Source organism: Mercenaria mercenaria, chromosome 12 (assembly GCF_021730395.1).
Source record: "Mercenaria mercenaria strain notata chromosome 12, MADL_Memer_1, whole genome shotgun sequence".
NCBI classification, from domain to species: Eukaryota; Metazoa; Mollusca; class Bivalvia; order Venerida; family Veneridae; genus Mercenaria; species Mercenaria mercenaria.
The window spans coordinates 59,056,055-59,077,007 of record NC_069372.1 but is presented as its reverse complement, the minus strand read 5'-3'; the positions used below and the strand labels follow the sequence as shown (position 1 = coordinate 59,077,007).

Genomic DNA, 20,953 nt, shown 5'->3' with positions numbered 1-20,953 from the left:
ATTCAGCTCTTATCTCGCAGCAAATATAGAATTTAAAATATGACTATGTGGTTTTTAACAATTATAAGAACTTTACCTTAAAATGCATTATGAGTTTTTAGATATTTATAATGAACGTGAGAGCTAGATAAATGAAGCTACAAGACTTAGTGTATGACACTCGGTTTTTTATTCCACACAACCTTCTGGAAGGGATTATAATAATCTAGCTGCCACAGGTTGTAGATGCAAATGGGAATATCCAGTTCGGGGGTAACTGTTTTGACAAAATGGACCATTGTATACTGTATTTTACAAATCATAAAACAAATAAACCAAAACACTTTCCTTGTAACATTCTTTCTTACAGTAGCCTATTTGAACAAAGCTCGGGAAATAACGTACGTTAATAGAAATGACGTCATGATGTTAAATGACGCACATCATCGAAGTTCGTGTTTAGTTTTATCATTTGTAACGTAACGCTGTATTTTTTTTCGATGTTATGTTTTTGTCGTGAAATAACGTATTTGTCGTCGTTAATAGCGCGGCAGGCATTTCTTGTGATTTTATCCATATCGGCAACACTTACGCTGCATCTCGTGTATCTCGTGCTGTTAAAGATTCGTGCATTGATTATATACTGTCATTTAAAATCCAGAAAAAATGAAATACCTTGATACCTGCTCTTTGTTCCTTATAGTATTCAAGATTAAAAACAGTTACCCCCGAGCCTGATGATCCCATCTATACCGAGTGACTGATTATTATAGACTTACAAAAACAGGCATGTAAGATTCAAATATTACTGACGCTTTCGAAAGAAAATTGCTAACAAAATAATGGGTGTCTTAAAAGCTCCTCTACTTAACCTTTACCTTGCTAAATTTCTAAATTGGACTGGTCCATCATTCAATTTGGGCAGTACGACTTATCATTCAAAGGGGTGTTCACAGAAGATTTACTGAATGAAGACCATGATCAGCCTGATCTTGGTCTGCACTGTTCGCAAAGGCAAAATCATTTGCCGCCAGCAGGTTCAATGTTAATGTAAATGCCAAACTCTTTTTATCCTTGGAACATGACTAAAAAAATTATAACAAGTTTTCTTTACTCACCTACAACTGGTTCGGATGCACCTGTAAATACAACAGAATCAAAGGCATATAGTCAGTTTGGCATCAAATTTTTTAATTATTTTTATATTAACCTGATTACAATAAATGATATACTATATAGGGTTACTCTTCACTTTGCAAAATGAGCACTTCTATCTATTTCTAAATATTGTTGTCAACCTGCCACAAAACTTAAGAATCCATGACCTCTGAAGGCCAATCAATTAGCATAACGCTTTCTGTGACATTCTAATTAAAAGCGACTTATCTGATGTTGAAAGAATGTAGAAATCGCCGGTATATGGTTTTATGGTATTGACCGGTCTATAGTTCAACACAGGATTAATTGGCTGAAGTTCAAACTTGCGGAAAAATCTGAAATGTGGACCAGGGGTTTATAATTTTTACTATTGACCGACAAGTCATTCAAGAGTGTATACTTGACCGGTATATAGTTCGCTTGCCGGTCAATAGTTCTCAATTTACTTCCTGGGGAAAATCTTTGAAGACATGTAATAAAACACTTTACGGACCTCAGGTAAATAGTGTTGTCTATCTACCGGGAAAACATTTAATAAGTGTAAATCATTTTGTGCATTTTAGGGTACCGTACCTTGTGTAGCTGCATTGGTGGTCGTGTACAATGCGCCGTGACCTGTACTTGTATATGCATTCATAAAGAACATGTATGACGTTCCATAGTAAAGTCCGGTAACAACAGTTGTCGTAGTGTTGGAATCCACGGTCTTCTCGTACAACGCAGACACATTTGAACTTAGATATTGTAATCTATATCCTGCAAGATTAGAACTATACATATAAATGAAGCTCCGATAACTCGAATCGATGTGCTTCATATTAATGAAACACTTGGACATAACAGGGGTTCGATAAAAAAAGTCTTGATATAATATTCTACGAGGTAGTAAAACATAAACATCGTGGCTGAAACTAATTCTGACAGTGCCTTACATAAACCACGAATGGAAAGAACTCGAGATAGGACTGGAATACCCTCGCATCGATGAAAGAGATAGAATTACATTTAAGATTTCGAGTTATCAAGTACTGTACATTAAAAGAAACAAGAAATATCTGTAAAAATGATGGTTGGCGAATTGTAATAAGGAAAGAAGTTTATGAATGTTTCATCTAACATTCATCTTTCATCTAACATTTTTCAAATTGCAAAACTAAACACCGCACTTTAACAATTTAAATGGTTCTCTTTTAATTTTTCGCAAAGGTTTCGTAGGGTTGCAATTTTGTTTCGTTTATCCTTAGACGAATAATTACAGCAGTAGTTTGATGAAGATTCATGAAGCGGTTCATGAGAAAAGGTCATTAAACGTGTTTATATTTTTAGCTAAATTGGTCCCTATCCCCATTTGTAACAAAATAGCAGGAGTCCTTACGATATTGTTACACATCGAGTTTGATAAAAATCCATTACATTTTAGTGGTTAATGTGAAGAAAGGCATACCTACTTTTAGCTATAGTGGTCCCTAATAGGGCCCAAGTTCCTATATAAATAAATTTGGAGGAGGACCTTATAATGATGCTCCAGACCAAGTATGACAAAGATCCACCAAGCTGTTCATGAGACGCTGTATAAAGGCGTTTCTAGTTTTAGCTCTAGCAGCCCCTAAAAGGGGTTAAATGTTCCAGCTGAACAAAGTTTGCTGCGGGCCTAATAAAGATGCTACAAATCAAGTTTGATTAGAATACATGAGAAAAAATCAATTAAAGGATTTTTTTATTTATTATTTTTATTTATTTCTAAAATAGGCCAACTGATCCCGCTTTAACAAATGCATATTCACTATTCATGAATCTTTGGACGTCACAGCTATAAAAAAAGTGAAAGTCAAGCAAAACATACAATTGTAATTATTTCTGTTTTATAAGCAAAGTTTGACCGTAGTCATATCACATAGATAAACTGTATGCAGCGTACCTTCATTTCATAGTAATGAGATTCAGTCATTATATAGCATATATACAATAAAACAGATTTCAGCTGAGTTCAATATTTGCATACCATACAAAAGAAAAATATTCATATATAATAAATCAGTTAAATAATTTATAACAAATATATCAAAGCAAACAAGTACTCATTTTAATATGCAATCTGAATGAGTCACAAAAGCAAGAAACCTTTTCATATACAGACGACAATTGTAACAAGGAAAATCTTTTAAAAAGCACTTCTCTACATAAAAGACTCTTATCACACCCTTATTCATGTGATACGCAGACCGTATTCAGCTCTTTCTTTAATTTGATATATGTTGGTATTTGAACAGGTTTTTGTCATATTTATTAAACTTACTTATCATTTCGAGATATATCAATATTCTTGCTAAATATACTGAGCCAAAGTTAGCTTTAAAACTGTGAACAGCGTCGTTCAGGATAAACGCTTTGTCTACATTTCACTCAGCGTAGCACAATCAACAGAGTGAAAGAAATTGACACTCTTGTCCAATCAGGCAGAGTGTTGCATAGATCTTCCATTTTGATAAATTATCTATAATGCGTTATCAAGTAGTTTGATTTGCAAACTGAAGTCACGTGGCATAGGTACACACTGGCCATAGCTTTATCAGATCAAGTGGTTCCAACGTGGTTTGAGCGGTGAATTTTACGCCGATCAGATGGAGAAATATGGCTGATACTACAAATTTCCGGTATTGTAAGTATGATTTTAAGGAATTTCTACCTGTTTAATAACTAATCAAATGAAAACGATGGGTGCACCTGGAGCGCAGATGTGTCTATGTTTTAGCACATATGTCCATTAAGCTGAGATTTGTGCCGTTTATTCAAACACTTCTGTACAGTCCGGCGTGGGAAGGAGATTTTTGAGTTTTTGACAATATCGCATCAAATATAGTGTTAATCGAGAACAAGTAACTGTTAAAACACATTTTATGTAAAGGGCTACCTCTTAAAACAAAGCGTGTGTATTTTCATAGAATTATTCAGTGTTATTTCTGAAAAATCGGCCGAAAACCTAATGCAACGCCGTTTCGAGTGGGTCGTTATGCAACGCAATCAAGTGGATACCGTTCTGTGTCTTACTTACGAAGTCTTATCCGTCTTGAAAACAGTCATTAAAGCCTAACAATGAATAAATTTAGTGAGTTTTATAGCATTTAATGATCCCGCCATTTCTAATATATTGTACATCGAACAATATCATTAAGTAAAAATTAGTAATCGTTCGTAAAAACAAGAACCAGTTCACGGATATCTGTCTCCTCCACGAATGGTACTGAACAGCATACCAAAATCGGGTTGTCTCTTTAAATCAGTATAGTTACAGTTGGTTACTTTTTAGTCCCTTAAAACCAGTACATTGCGATTTCATTACTAATTTGTTGTGCATTTAAACTGTTCATACAAAATAAATAAAATTTGTTCCATGATAAAAGTATTAATCAGTTGTTTGTCAGATTTTCATTCATATTCCTGTGGTAGCGTTCATTTATTTTCAGAGAAATAAATCACAGAGAACGTTAAAATTGGCCAGGGAAAAGACAATATTTTATTTGTCCTCCATAAAACAGAAACGACGTAATAAACCTCTATGGTCCCGTTCAAAAATGAAAATACAAATGAAATACAGACACCAATGAAAGAAAATAAACCGGACCAGCAATACTAATATAGATGTGCCACAGTTGTACTATTTAACTGTCTCTAACCAAAGAAGAAAAGTGATGTTTGTCAACGGGTACTTATTCGATTTGGTAAGAGTTAGAAATATTGTAAAAATAATGTATCTTTTGCTTCAGAAAGTTGTCTCAGCACAGCCTTGTCGCTTGCAATGTCTAAAAGATCTGTATCTTCCTCTGTTAATTCTTCAAACATTTCATCTCATAAAACTCTTTCTTTCAATACCTTATTGTGAACAGGTTTTTTTCCCTGATATTTTGGTGCTTGAAGTTGGAGTTAACAGTCTTTTCGTTTGTTTGTTTGTTTTTTTTTTGTTTTTTGTTTTTTTTTGTGTGTGTTTTTATTCACTTTGAGGACATGGAGAAAATGCTCTTAATCGTTTGCTTGATGACACGTCTCTATTAGTATTGCTGGTCCGTTTATTTTCTTTCATTGGTGTCTGTATTTCATTTTTATTTTCATTTTTGAACGGCGACCATAGAGGTTCATTACGTCGTTTCTGTTTTATGGAGGACAAATAAAATCTTGTCTTTTCCCTGGCTAATTTTAACGTTCTCTGTGATTTATCTCTCTGAAAATAAATGAACGCTACACCAACAATATGAATGAAAATAAATACAAACAACTGACCAATATCTTTATCATGGACCAAATTTTATTTATTTTTTATGAACAGCTTAAATGCACAACAAGTCAGTAATGAAATCGCAATGTAATGGTTTTAAGGGACTAAACAGTAACCAACTGTAACTATACTAATGTAAAGAGTCAACCTGCTTTTGGTATGCTGTTCAGCTAGTACCATTCGTGGAGGAGAAATACCCGTAAAATGGTTCTTGTTTTTACGAACTATTATTATTATTTACGTAATGATATTGTTCGATGTTCATCCTTGCTTTATGTTTTTGTGTTGATGTTTTTTGACAATTTCCACAAAAATATGTTAAATGTTAAGGTAACATAAAAATGTAAAAGTGCAATATATTAGAAATGGCGGGATCATTATAATGCTATAAAACTCACTAAATTTATTCATTGTTAGGCTTTAATGACTGTTTTTAAGACGGGTAAGACTTCGCAAGTAAGACACAGAACGGTATCCACTTGATTGCGTTGCATAGCGACCCACTCGAAACGGCGTTGCATTAGGTTTTCGGCCGATTTTTCAGAAAAAAAAACACTGAATAATTCTATGAAAATACACACGCTTTGTTTTAAGAGGTAGCCCTTTACATAAAAAGTGTTTTAACAGTTACTTGTTCCCGATTAACACTATATTTGATGCGATATTGTCAAAAACTGTCAAAAATCTCCTTCCCACGCCGGACTGTACAGAAGTGTTTGAATAAACGGCATAAATCTCAGCTAAATGGACACATGTGCTAAAACATAGACACATTTGCGCTCCAGGTGCACCCATCGTTTTCATTTGATTCGTTTTTTAACGGGTAGAAATTCCTTAAAATCATACTTACAATACCGGAAATTTGTAGTATCAGCCATATTTCTCCATCTGATCGGCGTAAAATTCACCGCTCAAACAACGTTGGAACCACTTGATCTGATAAAGCTATGGCCAGTGTGAGGTAACGAAAACGAATTTAGACGGCGTCGCCGAAAAAAAACTATTGCTATGTTTACTTCTGCTACACATGTATGATTTTCAACTGTTTCAGAAAAAAATCTGGTATTAGTCTCAAGCAGATAGTCATGTCGCGTCACACAAGTGTTGATGTGTAAAGTGACACACTTTGACAGGTTTGTTGATTTAGAGAAGGTGAAAACCATGCCTTTGTTTGAATAGGATTAACCAGAGATATTTATTACGCAGCTTTTTTTTCCTTTCTTTGAATAACAGTCTTATGTCATTGACTTCCTCCATTCATATCAAACTTGGTCTAAGTGCTTAACCTTTTCGCAATAAAATTCATATAGCTCTTCGCAAAAGTATTACATGTCGAGGAACAGCGCCAATGAATCCTAGATACCAAGGAATTAGCTCCAGATAATAAAGGAAGTAAATACATTTTACTGAGTAATAAATATTGATCGGCCATCCCTGGAATGCTTGCAGCGCTCAAAGTACCACTAGTTAAACCGCTTTTAAAAGTATTATAGTTGCAGCGCTCTTAAAACATCTATTGTAACGCCCTCAAATAACACAGAAGAACAATTTGCAGCATTCTTGGAACAACTATATATACCAGTAGCTCTTTAAAAACATTTAGTTGCAGCACAATCACAATAAGGACAATGGTAATTTGACCATCATGGTTGACATAAATGCGGCCGCTCCAGAAGAGTCGCTTTAAGACAAACTGACTCAGTGTAGACAAAGAAATTCACAAGCGCAGTCACAGTAATGGTAAGGATAATCTGATGTTAGAAATCGAGAGATTAGCTACATAACAACATAGAGTGTAAATGACTTTTGTATCTGAGAACTTTTGCATACAAACCTACTGGTACGACATTCCAGTATACCTGAATACTCAGGATTGCAACGTCTTACAACAGGTAAAGAAGATGTATGCTCCACCAGATGCTATGTAGGTACGAAGTAAACAGAATAAAGTTATCTGTTTAATACATACTCACTTGTACAGGGACTCAGAAGAGCTGGGCTATATCGCATCATAAAACATCTTACTGCAGTCAAAAGTCTACGTGGTCCATTGGATACTGCTTAAATCAATTAGCTCAAGGCACATTACAGTGACATACATAAGCTGTATACATACCCACGGGAACACCGTTCCAGTAGGCTTGAGCAAGGTCACTCCAGGTACATGATATTGCAGACGTCGAAATACCCGTACAGTAAAATGTCAAAGGTGTTCCATCAGGTACTGGGAGGAAGGAAATATATCAGCATTAGTTTAAAGGTCCATTACTAAGGGAAAGTGAGTTGGCAATTTTTTTCATAGCCAGTGCATAGACTTCTGCAAGACACTAAATAATGAAGATTGGCAGGTCAAAATTTACAGAAGGTCTTTGGAACTCAAAGAAATGTATGTGTATTATGTTAAAATTTCAGTGAATCGACAGAATGACCCCCAGGTCTTTTTAACTTTCTTCATACTTCATAGAAAAATTATTGTACATATACTGCGATTTATTTCGAATTTCTACATACCAACTTTCATTTTCCAATAAAATGAAATAGTTTCTGTGCTTTTAAAAAGAAATTAAAATGTTCACTTTCCTTAGTATTGGACCTTTAAATTATATCCAGTAGAGACAGCACTATATCAAATGAGCAAGAATACAACAAATATTTAGAGAATACATACGTATGAAATATAATAATTCTCACATCACTTTGGTTTGGAATGCCATCAAAGTAGCCAAAGTAGTGTGCAAATAGTAAACGTTTTATAATTCCCGCCAAATCTTCTTTTCGAACTTATTCTTATTTTTGCACACCTTTGAAATTCGCCAATCATGTTTCATTATAAGAAAAATACCTGTTTAACAAAGGTCTGTAAAACCGCTTTAAATGATAAAAGATCGAGAATGAAACAGTAAAAAATGGAGAACAAAAATGATTTTTGTTCACAATAAAAACCATACCATCTTCTGTTGTGGTACATGTTGTGACATATTGTGTCAGGTTTGCGCTGCTGGTGTATGAATGTATGGTGATGTTGTATGTTCCATATTTGCCGAGACCGTAAAAATCATAGTTGTCATATGTCTTTGAATTCAAATCAACGCTCTGAAAATATACATGTACCATATATCAAAATGTATGAACCAACCTGGAACCAGTGATTTCCTGAATTGAGTAGCTAATGTAGAACAGGGTGACCAACATGCATATGTGTGACTTTTACATACCGTTACTCAAGGAGAAACTCTCGATTCTAACTGTGTAGATAACGTGCACACTTCCGCAGTTGGACTAAGTGTTTGGGATATATACTGAGAACTGATTGCAGACGTTTTATGCGGAGGAAAGCATTCATTTTGTTGTCTTTAACACTCTTTATTTTATGAAAATCCGTAAAGTATTGAGGAAAATATAGGTCAAATGTCACCTGAATGGAGACATTTTGTTCGTGTGTACGGTATCCAAAAGGCACGTGCGTTTGCCACTCTGGTTGGAAAGACACCACTAATAAAGAATGAATCACATCACTCTGGTATTTTCGATTTTTATGGAGGGGAGGGGATATATATTTTGTGTGTAGGGAGGGGGGTAAAAATGACACGGTCGATTTGGACATTTACGCTATTTTTTTTTTTTTTTTTTTGAAAAATTATAAACTTCTCTTCCTAAGAATTTAATAAAGTGAAATTGCTTTGACAAAACTGATTTTTAATGTCATTTATTATGTGATATAGACCTATACCGGTATAGCTGGCTCGATTTTCAGCCCATCGACTCTTTCAATATGTAAGTAATAGCCAAGAACGGAAACATCTGTCGCCTGGTCCCAGGTCAGCTGCAGGGTGGTTGAGTTTATATCTGTGCACACGATGTTGCTCGGATCCGTTTGCGCTGAAAGAGAAACCAACTTCTAAAAAATCTCCGTCGATATGTTTTAACTTGCTGTCCTGAGTTCGAACTATATAAACTTTAGAGTAAACAACGCATTCTTTCTGGTGCATTTTTCACCCAGAATCTGCCGTGGGTTCTTATTTACGTTTAAATGTTCGCAACGTAAAACACGTCTGTGATGTAAATATGTTAAAAGTATTTAACTTTTTACCAATTACACCCCCTTCCACCCCACCCCTCAAATCAGAGTATAGGTGGCAATGGTATTACATTTTACCTTTCACCTAAGAGAAAATTATACAATTACTATATATGTAGGCCTATTCGAAAGTGTACAAATACCCATTAAACAGTCAGTTTTATTTATAAATACTCATACAATTTGACTTCTCTGAAAGTTTTAATTCATTCAGAATTTATATTCATATCAAAAGTGTAAAAATTCTTTTTAGTTATTTTTACACTTAGCAATTTTTAAACATAAAAGGAAATTCAAATTACCTGCCACAGGAATTATTCCAACGACTACAATGAAACATGCAATTATTTTATGAACCATCATGTATGTTCATGCAACACTACATGTACTTTTATTTATTTTTTACATGTATATTTACGTGTTTTTCGCTCATATTTGACATGTACAATTCGGTTAACAAACTTTCCTGTGTAACGATCAAATGATCGTGCATTGCCAATGCACATGAATAATTTTTGACAGATTTTCCACAAGCTCTACATAATCTGTTATAATCCTAACTAGTATATCACTAAATATTGACCTCTAATTATTACTTCTTACAAGTTCTTATAATTCTTGCACTTAACAAGTTACAAAAGTACTTCAAGTGGATTATTATTACACGGGTATGGCCAAAAGATTATAAAACATTCGGAATCGACTAACAGATGTCCTCCGTTAAACGGAAAACTGATTGGTTCACTTTGTCTACTAAAATTATGCATTATATGCAATGAGAATTATAAATCACTTCCCACCAGTCTGCACAGTGCATATCAAAGAGAAGGCTAAGAGTACCGACAGAAGAAGGTCGTGACTGCACGTTTATCACCTTTCAAAATGAAATGGTTGGCCGTAAAAGACACACATTTTATTCGGTGAGGTCGTCTCATTCATTTGTATCGCCGGCAAAGTGAATCTTTGATCTTAATCAGTAACTCAGTTAATATGAAGTGTTTGAAATATCTTCTTAAAGTACAAGCACTCTTTTAACCTGAAAGTCCTACTTTAAATCCGCTTATGTTCTTTAAAAAGTAAGGCAAAACAATGATTTTCTTGTGTAAAGGCATGTAGGTAGCTTTTGACCCACTTATTTTATATCGGCCGCAGACAAATGTAACCCGCGGCTAGTGACTACTTCCGGAGATTCTAGACGGAAATTGTGTCTATATAACGGTATTTTTAAGCTGCGCTGAGATTCAAAACCGCGATCTCCGGGTAAGGGATCAGACGCTGGACCTCTACAGTACCGAACTTTATAATCAATAGAGAACTTAGATTAACAACAAAAAGAGGTGTTTTTTTGTAATTTTGTAATAACTATTTTTATACTTACACTTTGTTTGGCCCCAATTACCAATAAAATCATGTGTGAACTTTTAGTTAACTTTATATAAATTAGTGCACACCTCTTTTTCTTAATGCGATTAGTCTATGGTCTAAAAGTACACTCCCTAAAGTTCATAATGTTCTATAACATGATCTAATGACACACTGAGTGTCCGGTTAAACAGAAATACATCTTAAAATGTGAAGAAAAAATGAAAAGCATGTAAAAGAAAAGAATGATTCACCAAAAACAACAACAACAAAAACAACATCAGCAAAATGGGATTTTTATTTATCATTTTAGTGCTAAGCGTTATACATGTTTCGCAAGGTATTATATTTTTTCATATTTTGTAAAGTCATATTCAATATCATTGCGGAAACTGGTCGGCTGGGATACTGGATATGATTATAATAATATTAAGTATATAATGCTTTCCAAGGCGTTCGTCAAAACCATGTCACCCGAGAGCGAGTTAATTGTAACCTGTTTTTGATGTAACATAATTTGCCTTCTTTTTCTAAAGTGTGTATTTTCTAAGAACAATAAAATGATAGTAATGAAATAATAATAATAACAATAATAATATATGAAATAATAATAATAATAATTATAATAATTATTATTATTATTATTATCATTATCATAATTATTATTATTATCACCATTATTATTATTATAAATAGAACAATAACAATTGATAATAAGGATGATGATGCATCTGCTGATTGGTCCACTCAAGTGCATGACTTCTAGGAGAATAATAATAATGATGATGATGATGATGATTAAAAATAATGATAACGATAATATTATTAATAATAATGATAATAATTACGATAATAGTAACAACAGTGGTGCATAAACAAATTACATTAATATTGTTGTTTCTCGACTGGGAGCTTTATATAACTTGTGTGTTAGCAATTTATGGCAGTAATGAGGAGAGTAACTTGTGTGTTAGCAATTTATGGCAGTAATGAGGAGAGTACTATACTGAACAAAAAGAAAACTAACCCGTCATTTGCTATTTTGCAAATCGTTTAAATATTACTGAAAGTACACTTTTAAAATTAAGGGGACAGTTAGATCGATCTATCAATATTAACATATCGAAATTTCAATAATATTAAACTACACAGAAATATAGTTTTATTCATTTTACTACCAAAGCCCGTTTTTACAAAAATGCGTATGACAGATGCGTTTTTTAGAAAATCAATATATAAAATTCATAGAAATAAGAAAGTGTACATTATTTTTTACTAGAAGATGTTTAAATTTTACACACACATGTTAAATGCTCTTTTATGGTAGGGCATGACAATGCCATTACTTTATTTTTGTTGTCATTTTCTTCCTTCTTAACGTTTCTTGCTAGTTGGTACATTCTAGATGTTTTAGTGTATTTTTGTGACTCTCAAAGATGTGTTGAGTTCGTAAAATGAGCTAATTTATATGATAGCATAATTTGATTATTTTTGCAATTGTGAAAGCTTATCAACAGCATATTGTTCTAAGCGTAGACTAAATTTCAAAACTGTACGTTCAGTAATTTTTGAGTCGGCTAAACGCTGTCAAGCGTTTGACGAGTCCTTGCTATCGCACGATTTCTCATTCTTAAATCTACACACAGGAAATATAGTTTTTGATTTTCTACTAATTTACAAAAGTTCATATGATCGAATGACGTTTTTATGTAAATCCTATTTGCTATGAAATAAGAAGTGTAATCTGTTTTTATGAAATGTGTAATTGTGACACAATAACTCGAATGAAATGCCTACGGTGATTTTCTTCCTTCGTAACTTCTTGCTAAATCGATACATTCTCAGATTTTTAGTGTATTTTTGTGACATCTCAAGATGTTAGTGTGACGAATTTTATATGCCATATTTTGTCACAAAATAGCAAATATGATGTTCACAAATTCAAATAAAAACTGCATATTAACTTATCAGCCAAATTATCCATTTGTTACCCTGTCCGTTTAAAAAAATAATCTTTAAAATCATTGCGCAAATAACAAACTTATTGTGCTGTGCATTTTATGAATTGCGCAGGCTTACAAAGCTTGCGTAACATCCAGCGAAAGACAAAATATAATTCCAGAACATACTGCTAGTATTTTATTGAGTGGGTACATCTGAAAGCATTGTCTCTTATCAAAGAGTTTACCACATCGATGAAATTAAATTATGACAGCTTCATTTTAAATGACCTGAATAAGATATGTGCAGTACTTTAATTCTTCCGCGAGACTTCGCGGATGAATCCTAACTACATTCTGGACACTTCTCGGCGAACACGCGTGACCTGTTTATAACTTTGCGTGGGTTGAATTTTGCAGTCAGTAAACGGATAAATTATAGGAAGAAGAAGCTCTTACTGGTTTGTTTAGTTAAATGATATTAATTCTTATTTTTCGAGAAATAAACAAATCGGCGAAACATTAAATTGTATTTTCTTGTAGTTTTTGAAATCGAAAGTAGATCGTCTATGTTTGGCTGCTGTGACGAAACGAAACAACTTTTTTATGAAAAGATTTAAATAAGAGGTAATTTAACCGTAAACTTCAATGTCAGATACTGCCAATTGCGCTAAATGTCTTCGTATCATCACAATTTGTAAAATATATTGATTGAAACTGGAGAAAAGTGTAATCGTATCCGGATATAATATTTGGGTAAATATCGAGCTGTGTTTGAAATTTTAACATTTAAGTAACATACATGATAGATATTATTGTAACAGAAATGATTCTAGAATTTATTTTTATTACACCTACATATCAAACTATGTCAGACCGTATTCTAGTCCTGAGGCATGATCTGAAAGTAAAATGATGAAGTGACAGTCATACTTTTGGATATTGTAATACTAGAAAGAATCTAGATCGTAACCTTTCTGGAATTTTGACTGGTTTGGATAATTTGCTTACGATTCAGGTTCGCAAAAAAATGAAACCGTCACCCATTCTGCTTTTCATGATGACACATGGGCTTGATTTTTGCAGTCAGTAAGCGGATAAATTATCCCGAGAAAGAGCTCTTACTGATTTGTTTAATTACTACTGATTTTAAAAATGATTTTATTCTTATTTTTCGAGAAATAAACAAATCGGCGAAACATTAAATTGTATTTTCTTGTAGTTTTTGAAATCGAAAGTAGATCTTTATGTTAGAGTGCTTTGACGAAACGAAACAATTTTTTTATGAAATGATTTAAATAATTTCACCGTAAACTTCAATGTCAGATACTGCCAATTGCTGCTAAACTGTCTTCATATCATCACAATTTGTAAAACATATTGTTGAAACTGGAGATTTTGGCGGTATAAAAGAAAGTGTAATCATATCCGGATATAATATTTTGGGTAAATATCGAGCTGTGTTATGAAATTTAAACATAAAAGTAACAGACATGATAGATATTATTGTAACAGAAATGATTCTAGAATTTATTTTTATAATACATACATAGAATCAATATCAGACTTATATTCTAGTGCTGAGGCATGACCTGAAAGTAAAAATATGAAGTGACAGTCATTCATACTTTGAATATTGTAATACTAAAAAGAATCTAGGTAATATTTAGAAATTGAAACATAAAATTTTCAGTTAGAAATCGCACCAAAGACTGTATCAAGGGTCTACATTTTCAAAATTTCCTTATGGTGATACCCCAAACCCTACTTGCAGGAGGGGGTATCCTCCCACACCCTCCCCCCATATTGCCACTTTACAGTTTGATACATTTGCCCTTTTACCACCTGCCACAATGCCCATTTCAAAATCTGACTGCAGTTCAAAGCGGGAAGGAACACCCCTCCCCACACCCACCCTGCTACCGACCACGTAAAAATGGCTCAAACATTTTTTCAGCCCAGTCTGGGCCTGTCTGTCTACATGAATCAAAACGGATAATTGAAAGTACATAGACTTGGGGACTACTGACATGGTTTTGAAGGGTTAACAGGTCTGAAATAGAATAAATGATGGTTTTAACTAAAAAAGAACTGCATTTATTAATATTGGTTATCTTTTCCGAAATTGGTAGCTAGTCCGAGTAACTTCTCTTAGTTTCGAATGCGCAATTTTCCTGTCAGTGTAAACATTCATGACACTATATATTGACACTCGGCAATATTTACATATCTTTAAACGCAAAAGTAAGTATACTTTAAATTCACATCCCTTATAATATGATTGAACAATACCTAGCGTGTGACACGGTTATTGCCAGACCCCTTATCTGTAAAATATCTGAAAAGTTCTTTCGTCCATCCGTTACAAATTGTATGTGGCAATCCGCGCTATAAAATTTCAATATATAAATTTTCATATTCAAATTTTATCATGTGCGAATATATACCAGCCGATATTTGCCTGTTTTTGGTAATGCCGGAGGCAAATGTTTACTGGAAAAATATTTATAGTCATGGGCAGTATCTTAGTGTCACCTGTCAAATTGTAGTTTGTACTTTCAACATTTTTATTTTTGCGAACCACTCGTCAATTTTTGAGAAATATATTGGGTTTAAATACTTGTATAATGTCAATCAAAGTTTTACTAGGCATCGATTGAATGTCCATTTCATCTATTGTAACAAAATCTCTGTTCGGTTGGGGAAAAAACTAAAACCAAACTGAAACTGGTAGACTATACTACCAGTACATCAATCATTAGCCGACTCTCAGGCCCTTCAGGCCTTTGATTTAATTACTGACAATAACTCATTGTTTGCTGTTTTGTGCAGTATAGATAAACTTGCATGTCCTTTCATCCAGGAACGGTTGATCCGACCAGTTTGGCATGTACAGCAATCAACTCAACAACTTTACAGGTAACATGGACCCAGGCTTCTAGTGGAACAGTTGCCGGGTACCATCTCGATATAGAAAGGGTAGATGGTCTAAAAGTAGAATTCGGATTGCCGGTAAGTCCTTGTCAAAAATTATTTTCTACCATGTATTTTTTTATTGTTGTTTTCAGAAACCGGCCATCGCTTTTACGGTAATCGGCCGTCACTAATTAATTTTGTTAATTCCAAGTAAGATGTCATTTATATTCTTGTATTTCTGCGATAACATTGTTTGCTATTGCTTTCGAGTCAGATGTGTTTTGTTTTAGAGATAAATGTTACACATTCTGCCTCTTTCTTTTGGCAAGTAACACCCGACGATATCGAATCATTCTGGATGCTGCAAAGTGGCCTTATAGAACTTGCTGTCTAGTCTTTTTTTTTTCCTCGAATTTTCATTGTTTTCTGTGTTTTTAGAAATTAATACATTGTAAGAATATACAAAATTGTATCATATTTCATTTTCAATTTCAGTCTATAGTCTTGAACGACATCACTTACGAGACATATACATATTACGGTCTTGGGAAGTTCGCAACATACAATGTTACTGTGCATTCTTATTACAATTCCGGTGCACATGGAACCGACTATGTCCTCTCTTGTCAAACAAGTTCAGACAGTAAGTAATGAAAAAGTCCTTACATTTTCCTAGAACAAAAAAGAAACCAAGACGTACCTTTGCTTTCTCTGATAAATAGTTTTTAACCTTTACCCTGCTAAATTTCTGAAATGGACTGGTCCATCATTCAATTTGGGCAGTACCACTTATTATTATAAGGGGTGTTCACTGAAACTTTACTGACTGAATAGCGTATAGTGCAGACTATGGTCAGCTTTAAAGGACGTGCAGGCTGATCATGGTCTGCCCTGGTCGCAAAGGCAGAATCACCTGCCGCCAACAGGCTAAAAATAAAAAAAAACTGTTTGTTTCACCATCATTATGTTTACTGTTTTTAAGCCTCTTTCGGATGGAATACTTCTTTATTTATATCATTTTATTACAATAATACAAACAAGCTGTCTTACTTGTTATCACCGGGACGAATCCCTTTACAACTGATTTTTTTTACTATTTAATGACTGTAAATGAATGTAAGCCTTTAGCCTGCTGGTGGCAAATGATTTTGCCTTTGCGACCAGTGCAGAACCAAGATCAGCCCGCATCTCCGTGCTGGCTGATCATGGTCTGCACTGTTCGCTATTAAGTCAGTAAATTTTCAGTGAACACCCTATTGATAAACAAGTGGTACTGTCTAAATCGAATGATGGACCAATCCCTTTCAGAAATTTAGCAGGGTGAAGGTTAAAGGCATGGCATTACTAGCATAATTCCATGCCGTAAACCCTTAACAAACAATTTTTATGCGTAGTTAACAAACAGTTAATACATGCGCAGAGTGAAATTATGAGCTGAATAAAACTAAATACGAGATTTTCTTTTTCTAGTGAAATATTGATATATTATTTTTACATTTCAACAAAAAAAAAAAAGCTTTAAAGCCCATATTTAGTGAAACATGTAGTATATTTCATGTGTTTTACAAAGTTTCTGACTGGAATCACATTCTTTAACGTTACTTTTTCACAGATCAAACTGAAAGATATACCCACCTGGAAATTATATATTTTCTGTCATAATTAAAAAAGCTGTTATCGAAGTCTCGAATAAATTAGATAAAACACCCATCAGACGGACATTTGGCTTCTTCATGCACATCGGACATCTGCTTTAAAACAGTATTCAAACTAAGTATGCATGCTTTTGATTCCCACAAAATAAATATCAGATGTCTTATACGTTAACAAAGGCAATTTTGAACGATTGCTTTACACGAACATCACATGATGGGCCATTTCTACAGAACATCAGCTTTATTTGAGCCGTGCCATGAGAAAACCAACATAGTGGCTTTGCGACCAGCATGGATCCAGACCAGCCTGCGCCTGGTCAGGATCCATGCTGTTCGCTAACAGTTTCTCCAATTCCAATAGCCTTTAAAAGCGAACAGCATGGAGCCTGACCAGACTGCGCGGATGCGCAGGCTGGTCTGGATCCATGCTGGTCGCAAAGCCACTATGTTGGTTTTCTCATGGCGCGGCTCATTTGATATTTACCTGGTCTTATCTTGCAACTCGCCTTGTTAGAGTTACATGTAGAAAATAACATGTCAAGCACTTTTAAAGAAAAGTGAGAATGGTCATAAATGGTAATGACCTGATCAACCAATCAAAATGTTTAGAATATTTGACTGACCAATGAGACGATTTTTTTCGATCGGTAATCAGCCTCAATTAATCAGACTTGTTCTTTTGTTCACAGTACCAGACGCCTCAAACTTCAATTTCTCGTGCAAAGGTATTTCTACTTCCGAGATCGAATGCGACTGGAACGCCTTGGATACAGTCTACTGGAACGGAAATCCAATAGGTAACGGTGTTCTTTTTCAGGAGTGGGCTCATTAATTTTGTTATCATTAAAACATGCTCATTAGTTAACTATATTAGTTAGCTCATTTAAGTTGAAATTTTAAGAGAATAATGATCAGTACCGCTTTGTTCTTTTTATTTCACATCGAGTTTTACTGCGTCACTAACTCATTTGACAGCTTTTCCACACAGTTTTGGGGGGAAAAAAGGCGCATAAGTATAGTATAGATCTAAATTCTGCACTATGAAATTATATGACATGAATCTTGACTTGTGGCCTTTTAATTTTAAATTTCGTTATTTTAGCATATCAGCTGAGATACCTCAGATATACAAATGACTATTACACCGACGTTAACCTGTCAACGTCCACCCTGACGTATATCATCAGCGGTCTTTACTTCGACACGTGGTACGTCATACAGCTTCAGACGGTGAATGACGCCGGATATAGTCCTTTCACGTCAAGTCCCGCTAAAACACTTGGTACGTAATAATTATTATTTTTTTTTTGTTGGATTTAACGTCGCACCACCGACACATGATAGGTCATATGGCGACTTTCCAGCTTTAATGGTGGAGGAAGACCCCAGGTGCCCCTCCGTGCATTATTTCATCACGAGCGGGCACCTGGGTAGAACCACCGGCCTTCCGTAAGCCAGCTGGATGGCTTCCTCACATGAAGAATTTAACGCCCCGAGTGAGGCTCGAACACGTAATAATTATATCTTATTCTTAGAAGCCCTGTTTGCTTTCGAAGAATTCTGTTTAATATTCAGCTCAGTCTATAGCAACCGGGTCACTCATAGGCGGGCCTGGTCGTAGTTTATGTTAAAAGTGTCGCTTTTATGCACAGCTTCAGATGCAAGTCGGCGTAGCTCCTTTGTTTGATTAATGATGCTATATATGAAAAATGATGACAAAAATAATCACCTATTTACTATATATGCATTGTTCACATTCTATGACAAAAAAACAAAAAAAAAAACAAATCCAGCACCCTTTTACCATATATTCGTAAAGCTGTGTTACAGTATTATTATATCAAATGGGCGTTGGATTTGTTTTTGTCCATGGTTTGTCATATACAGCATCATTATTGACCAAGGCTTGTGAGTATTGTCTACCTTTGTAGTCAGCACCTTCTGAAACCCAATTGGAATGTACATTAAATCCATGTGTTAAGGTTATCAAGTTGGCGTGAAGAAGATGTGTGTTCTATCCAAGTACGTCTTCCACCATTAAAATCTAAGATACAATGTGATCTAAATCATGTTAGTGTGAGTGACGGTATAAAGTTCTGACATTAGAAACAACAACGCTGCGAAAGCTGTCTAAGTCCGTTACCTTTAATATTCATAACAAATTTTGAAAATAATTATGTAGTCAATTTAGAGAGATGTTAATGCCATTGTGGGCGAAGAAAAATGGTAATCCTTTTCTGATTAACAGTCAAAAGGATTTAGATAGAAAAAACAATCCTCTATTTTTCTCACGCCTTGGCAACTCTTACTTAGCTCCGAAATGTATATACAAAATGTAAAAAGTTTGTGAAATTTGAAAATTTTGTTCTTTGACTGAAGTGTTATTTAGGGTGAGAACTAGGTTGTTTATGTTTATTTAATTTAATTCTGTTTGCAAATGCCAAACTTACCACTCTATTTTTGTTTCAGGTTGGCCGGTTACATATGGCAAGTATTAACGTATATTGCAATCAGTATCTTACCCTGTTTAATTCTATCAAGTATTTTGTACTAAAGCTGTGATGCTGTTTTAATATATTCCACAGCCCTTAATCCCTACTAACTGTCATTGTTTTCATTTCTTTCATTTTCCTTTGATCTTGAGGCGCATGTTGTCGCATTGTTGTACGTGAATTTGCCATCATGACGTCAGTGCCACCTACGCTAGCGCATTTACAGATTACCCTTTTCACCCAAGTATTCTAACCTGATGAGTCATTCAATTCCTTTTCGGTTATTTGAAGTGAAAGGCCGTTATTTTGGCGTAGAAATTGCCGGGAGAAAGATGTTAACGCATTACCTTAATTAACCGTTATTGCTTTGAATACACTTTAGAACAACAACCTAAAAGCGTATAGCCATTTAGCCATTTAGCCATTTTATTTCGGTTTCAATGAGTATTAGATGTCATTTCCGAATAACAAAATAATGATTAGAGCCGACAGTCATAATGTGATGGTGCGTCAACTCGAATCTAGGTTTGGAAAATTTTAAAATACATAAAAAGTTGTTACTTTTTTCATTCAGTCTGATTCGTTTTAATGCTTTGAAAGAATTTTCAAACTTGTCAAGAAACGCGGAAGCTATGTAGGCCTTACATATATATTTCATCAAAATGGCAGCCATTTTGTTTCAATGGCAGTTACAACCTCAATTTTGAATAATAATTTCATTACTTTATCCAACTAGAACGGAAGTAAATGATCTGCTTTACGTTTTGAACTTTAAGAAATTTGTATGTTTAAAGGGGTATGTGATTGTACGTAAATCAATTTTACACTACTGTTATAAGACAAGCCGCGGTACGTGAGCTTAGATGGGTTTTTTAATTATACGTAAATTTGTTTTTGCAGAGAACAAAACACGTTATTTTTGTTACGAGACTATCCCCGGTACATTAGAATGGAGCTGGGAGGAGATGCCATGCACGGTGTATGTGGGAATCATTCTCGTGTTTATGTTCCTGACTTTACTCTTCATGTTGATCTGTTGCTGCATGTGCTGTTGCAAAGGAAAGAACGAAACCAAAAATAACGTATCTGTAAACGTATTGTAA

At 34.4% G+C, this 20,953-nt stretch overlaps 1 protein-coding gene across 1 annotated transcript; it reads left to right on the top strand.

Annotated features, from left to right (window-relative positions):
- Nucleotides 1-12,045: 12,045 nt before the first annotated feature.
- LOC123533400 (contactin-3-like) lies at nucleotides 12,046-20,953 on the top strand. Its single transcript, XM_053520605.1, has 6 exons — nucleotides 12,046-12,049; nucleotides 15,651-15,799; nucleotides 16,163-16,346; nucleotides 18,048-18,155; nucleotides 18,461-18,640; nucleotides 20,751-20,953. The coding sequence occupies exons 1-6, from the start codon at nucleotides 12,046-12,048 to the stop codon at nucleotides 20,951-20,953; spliced, it is 828 nt and encodes a 275-aa protein (XP_053376580.1).

Coding starts and splice junctions, on each gene's coding strand:
- LOC123533400 (XM_053520605.1), top strand. Junction 16,347..18,047: donor TTGTCAAACAAGTTCAGACA/GTAAGTAATGAA, acceptor TTTTGTTCACAG/TACCAGACGCCTCAAACTTC. Junction 18,156..18,460: donor CTGGAACGGAAATCCAATAG/GTAACGGTGTTC, acceptor TCGTTATTTTAG/CATATCAGCTGAGATACCTC.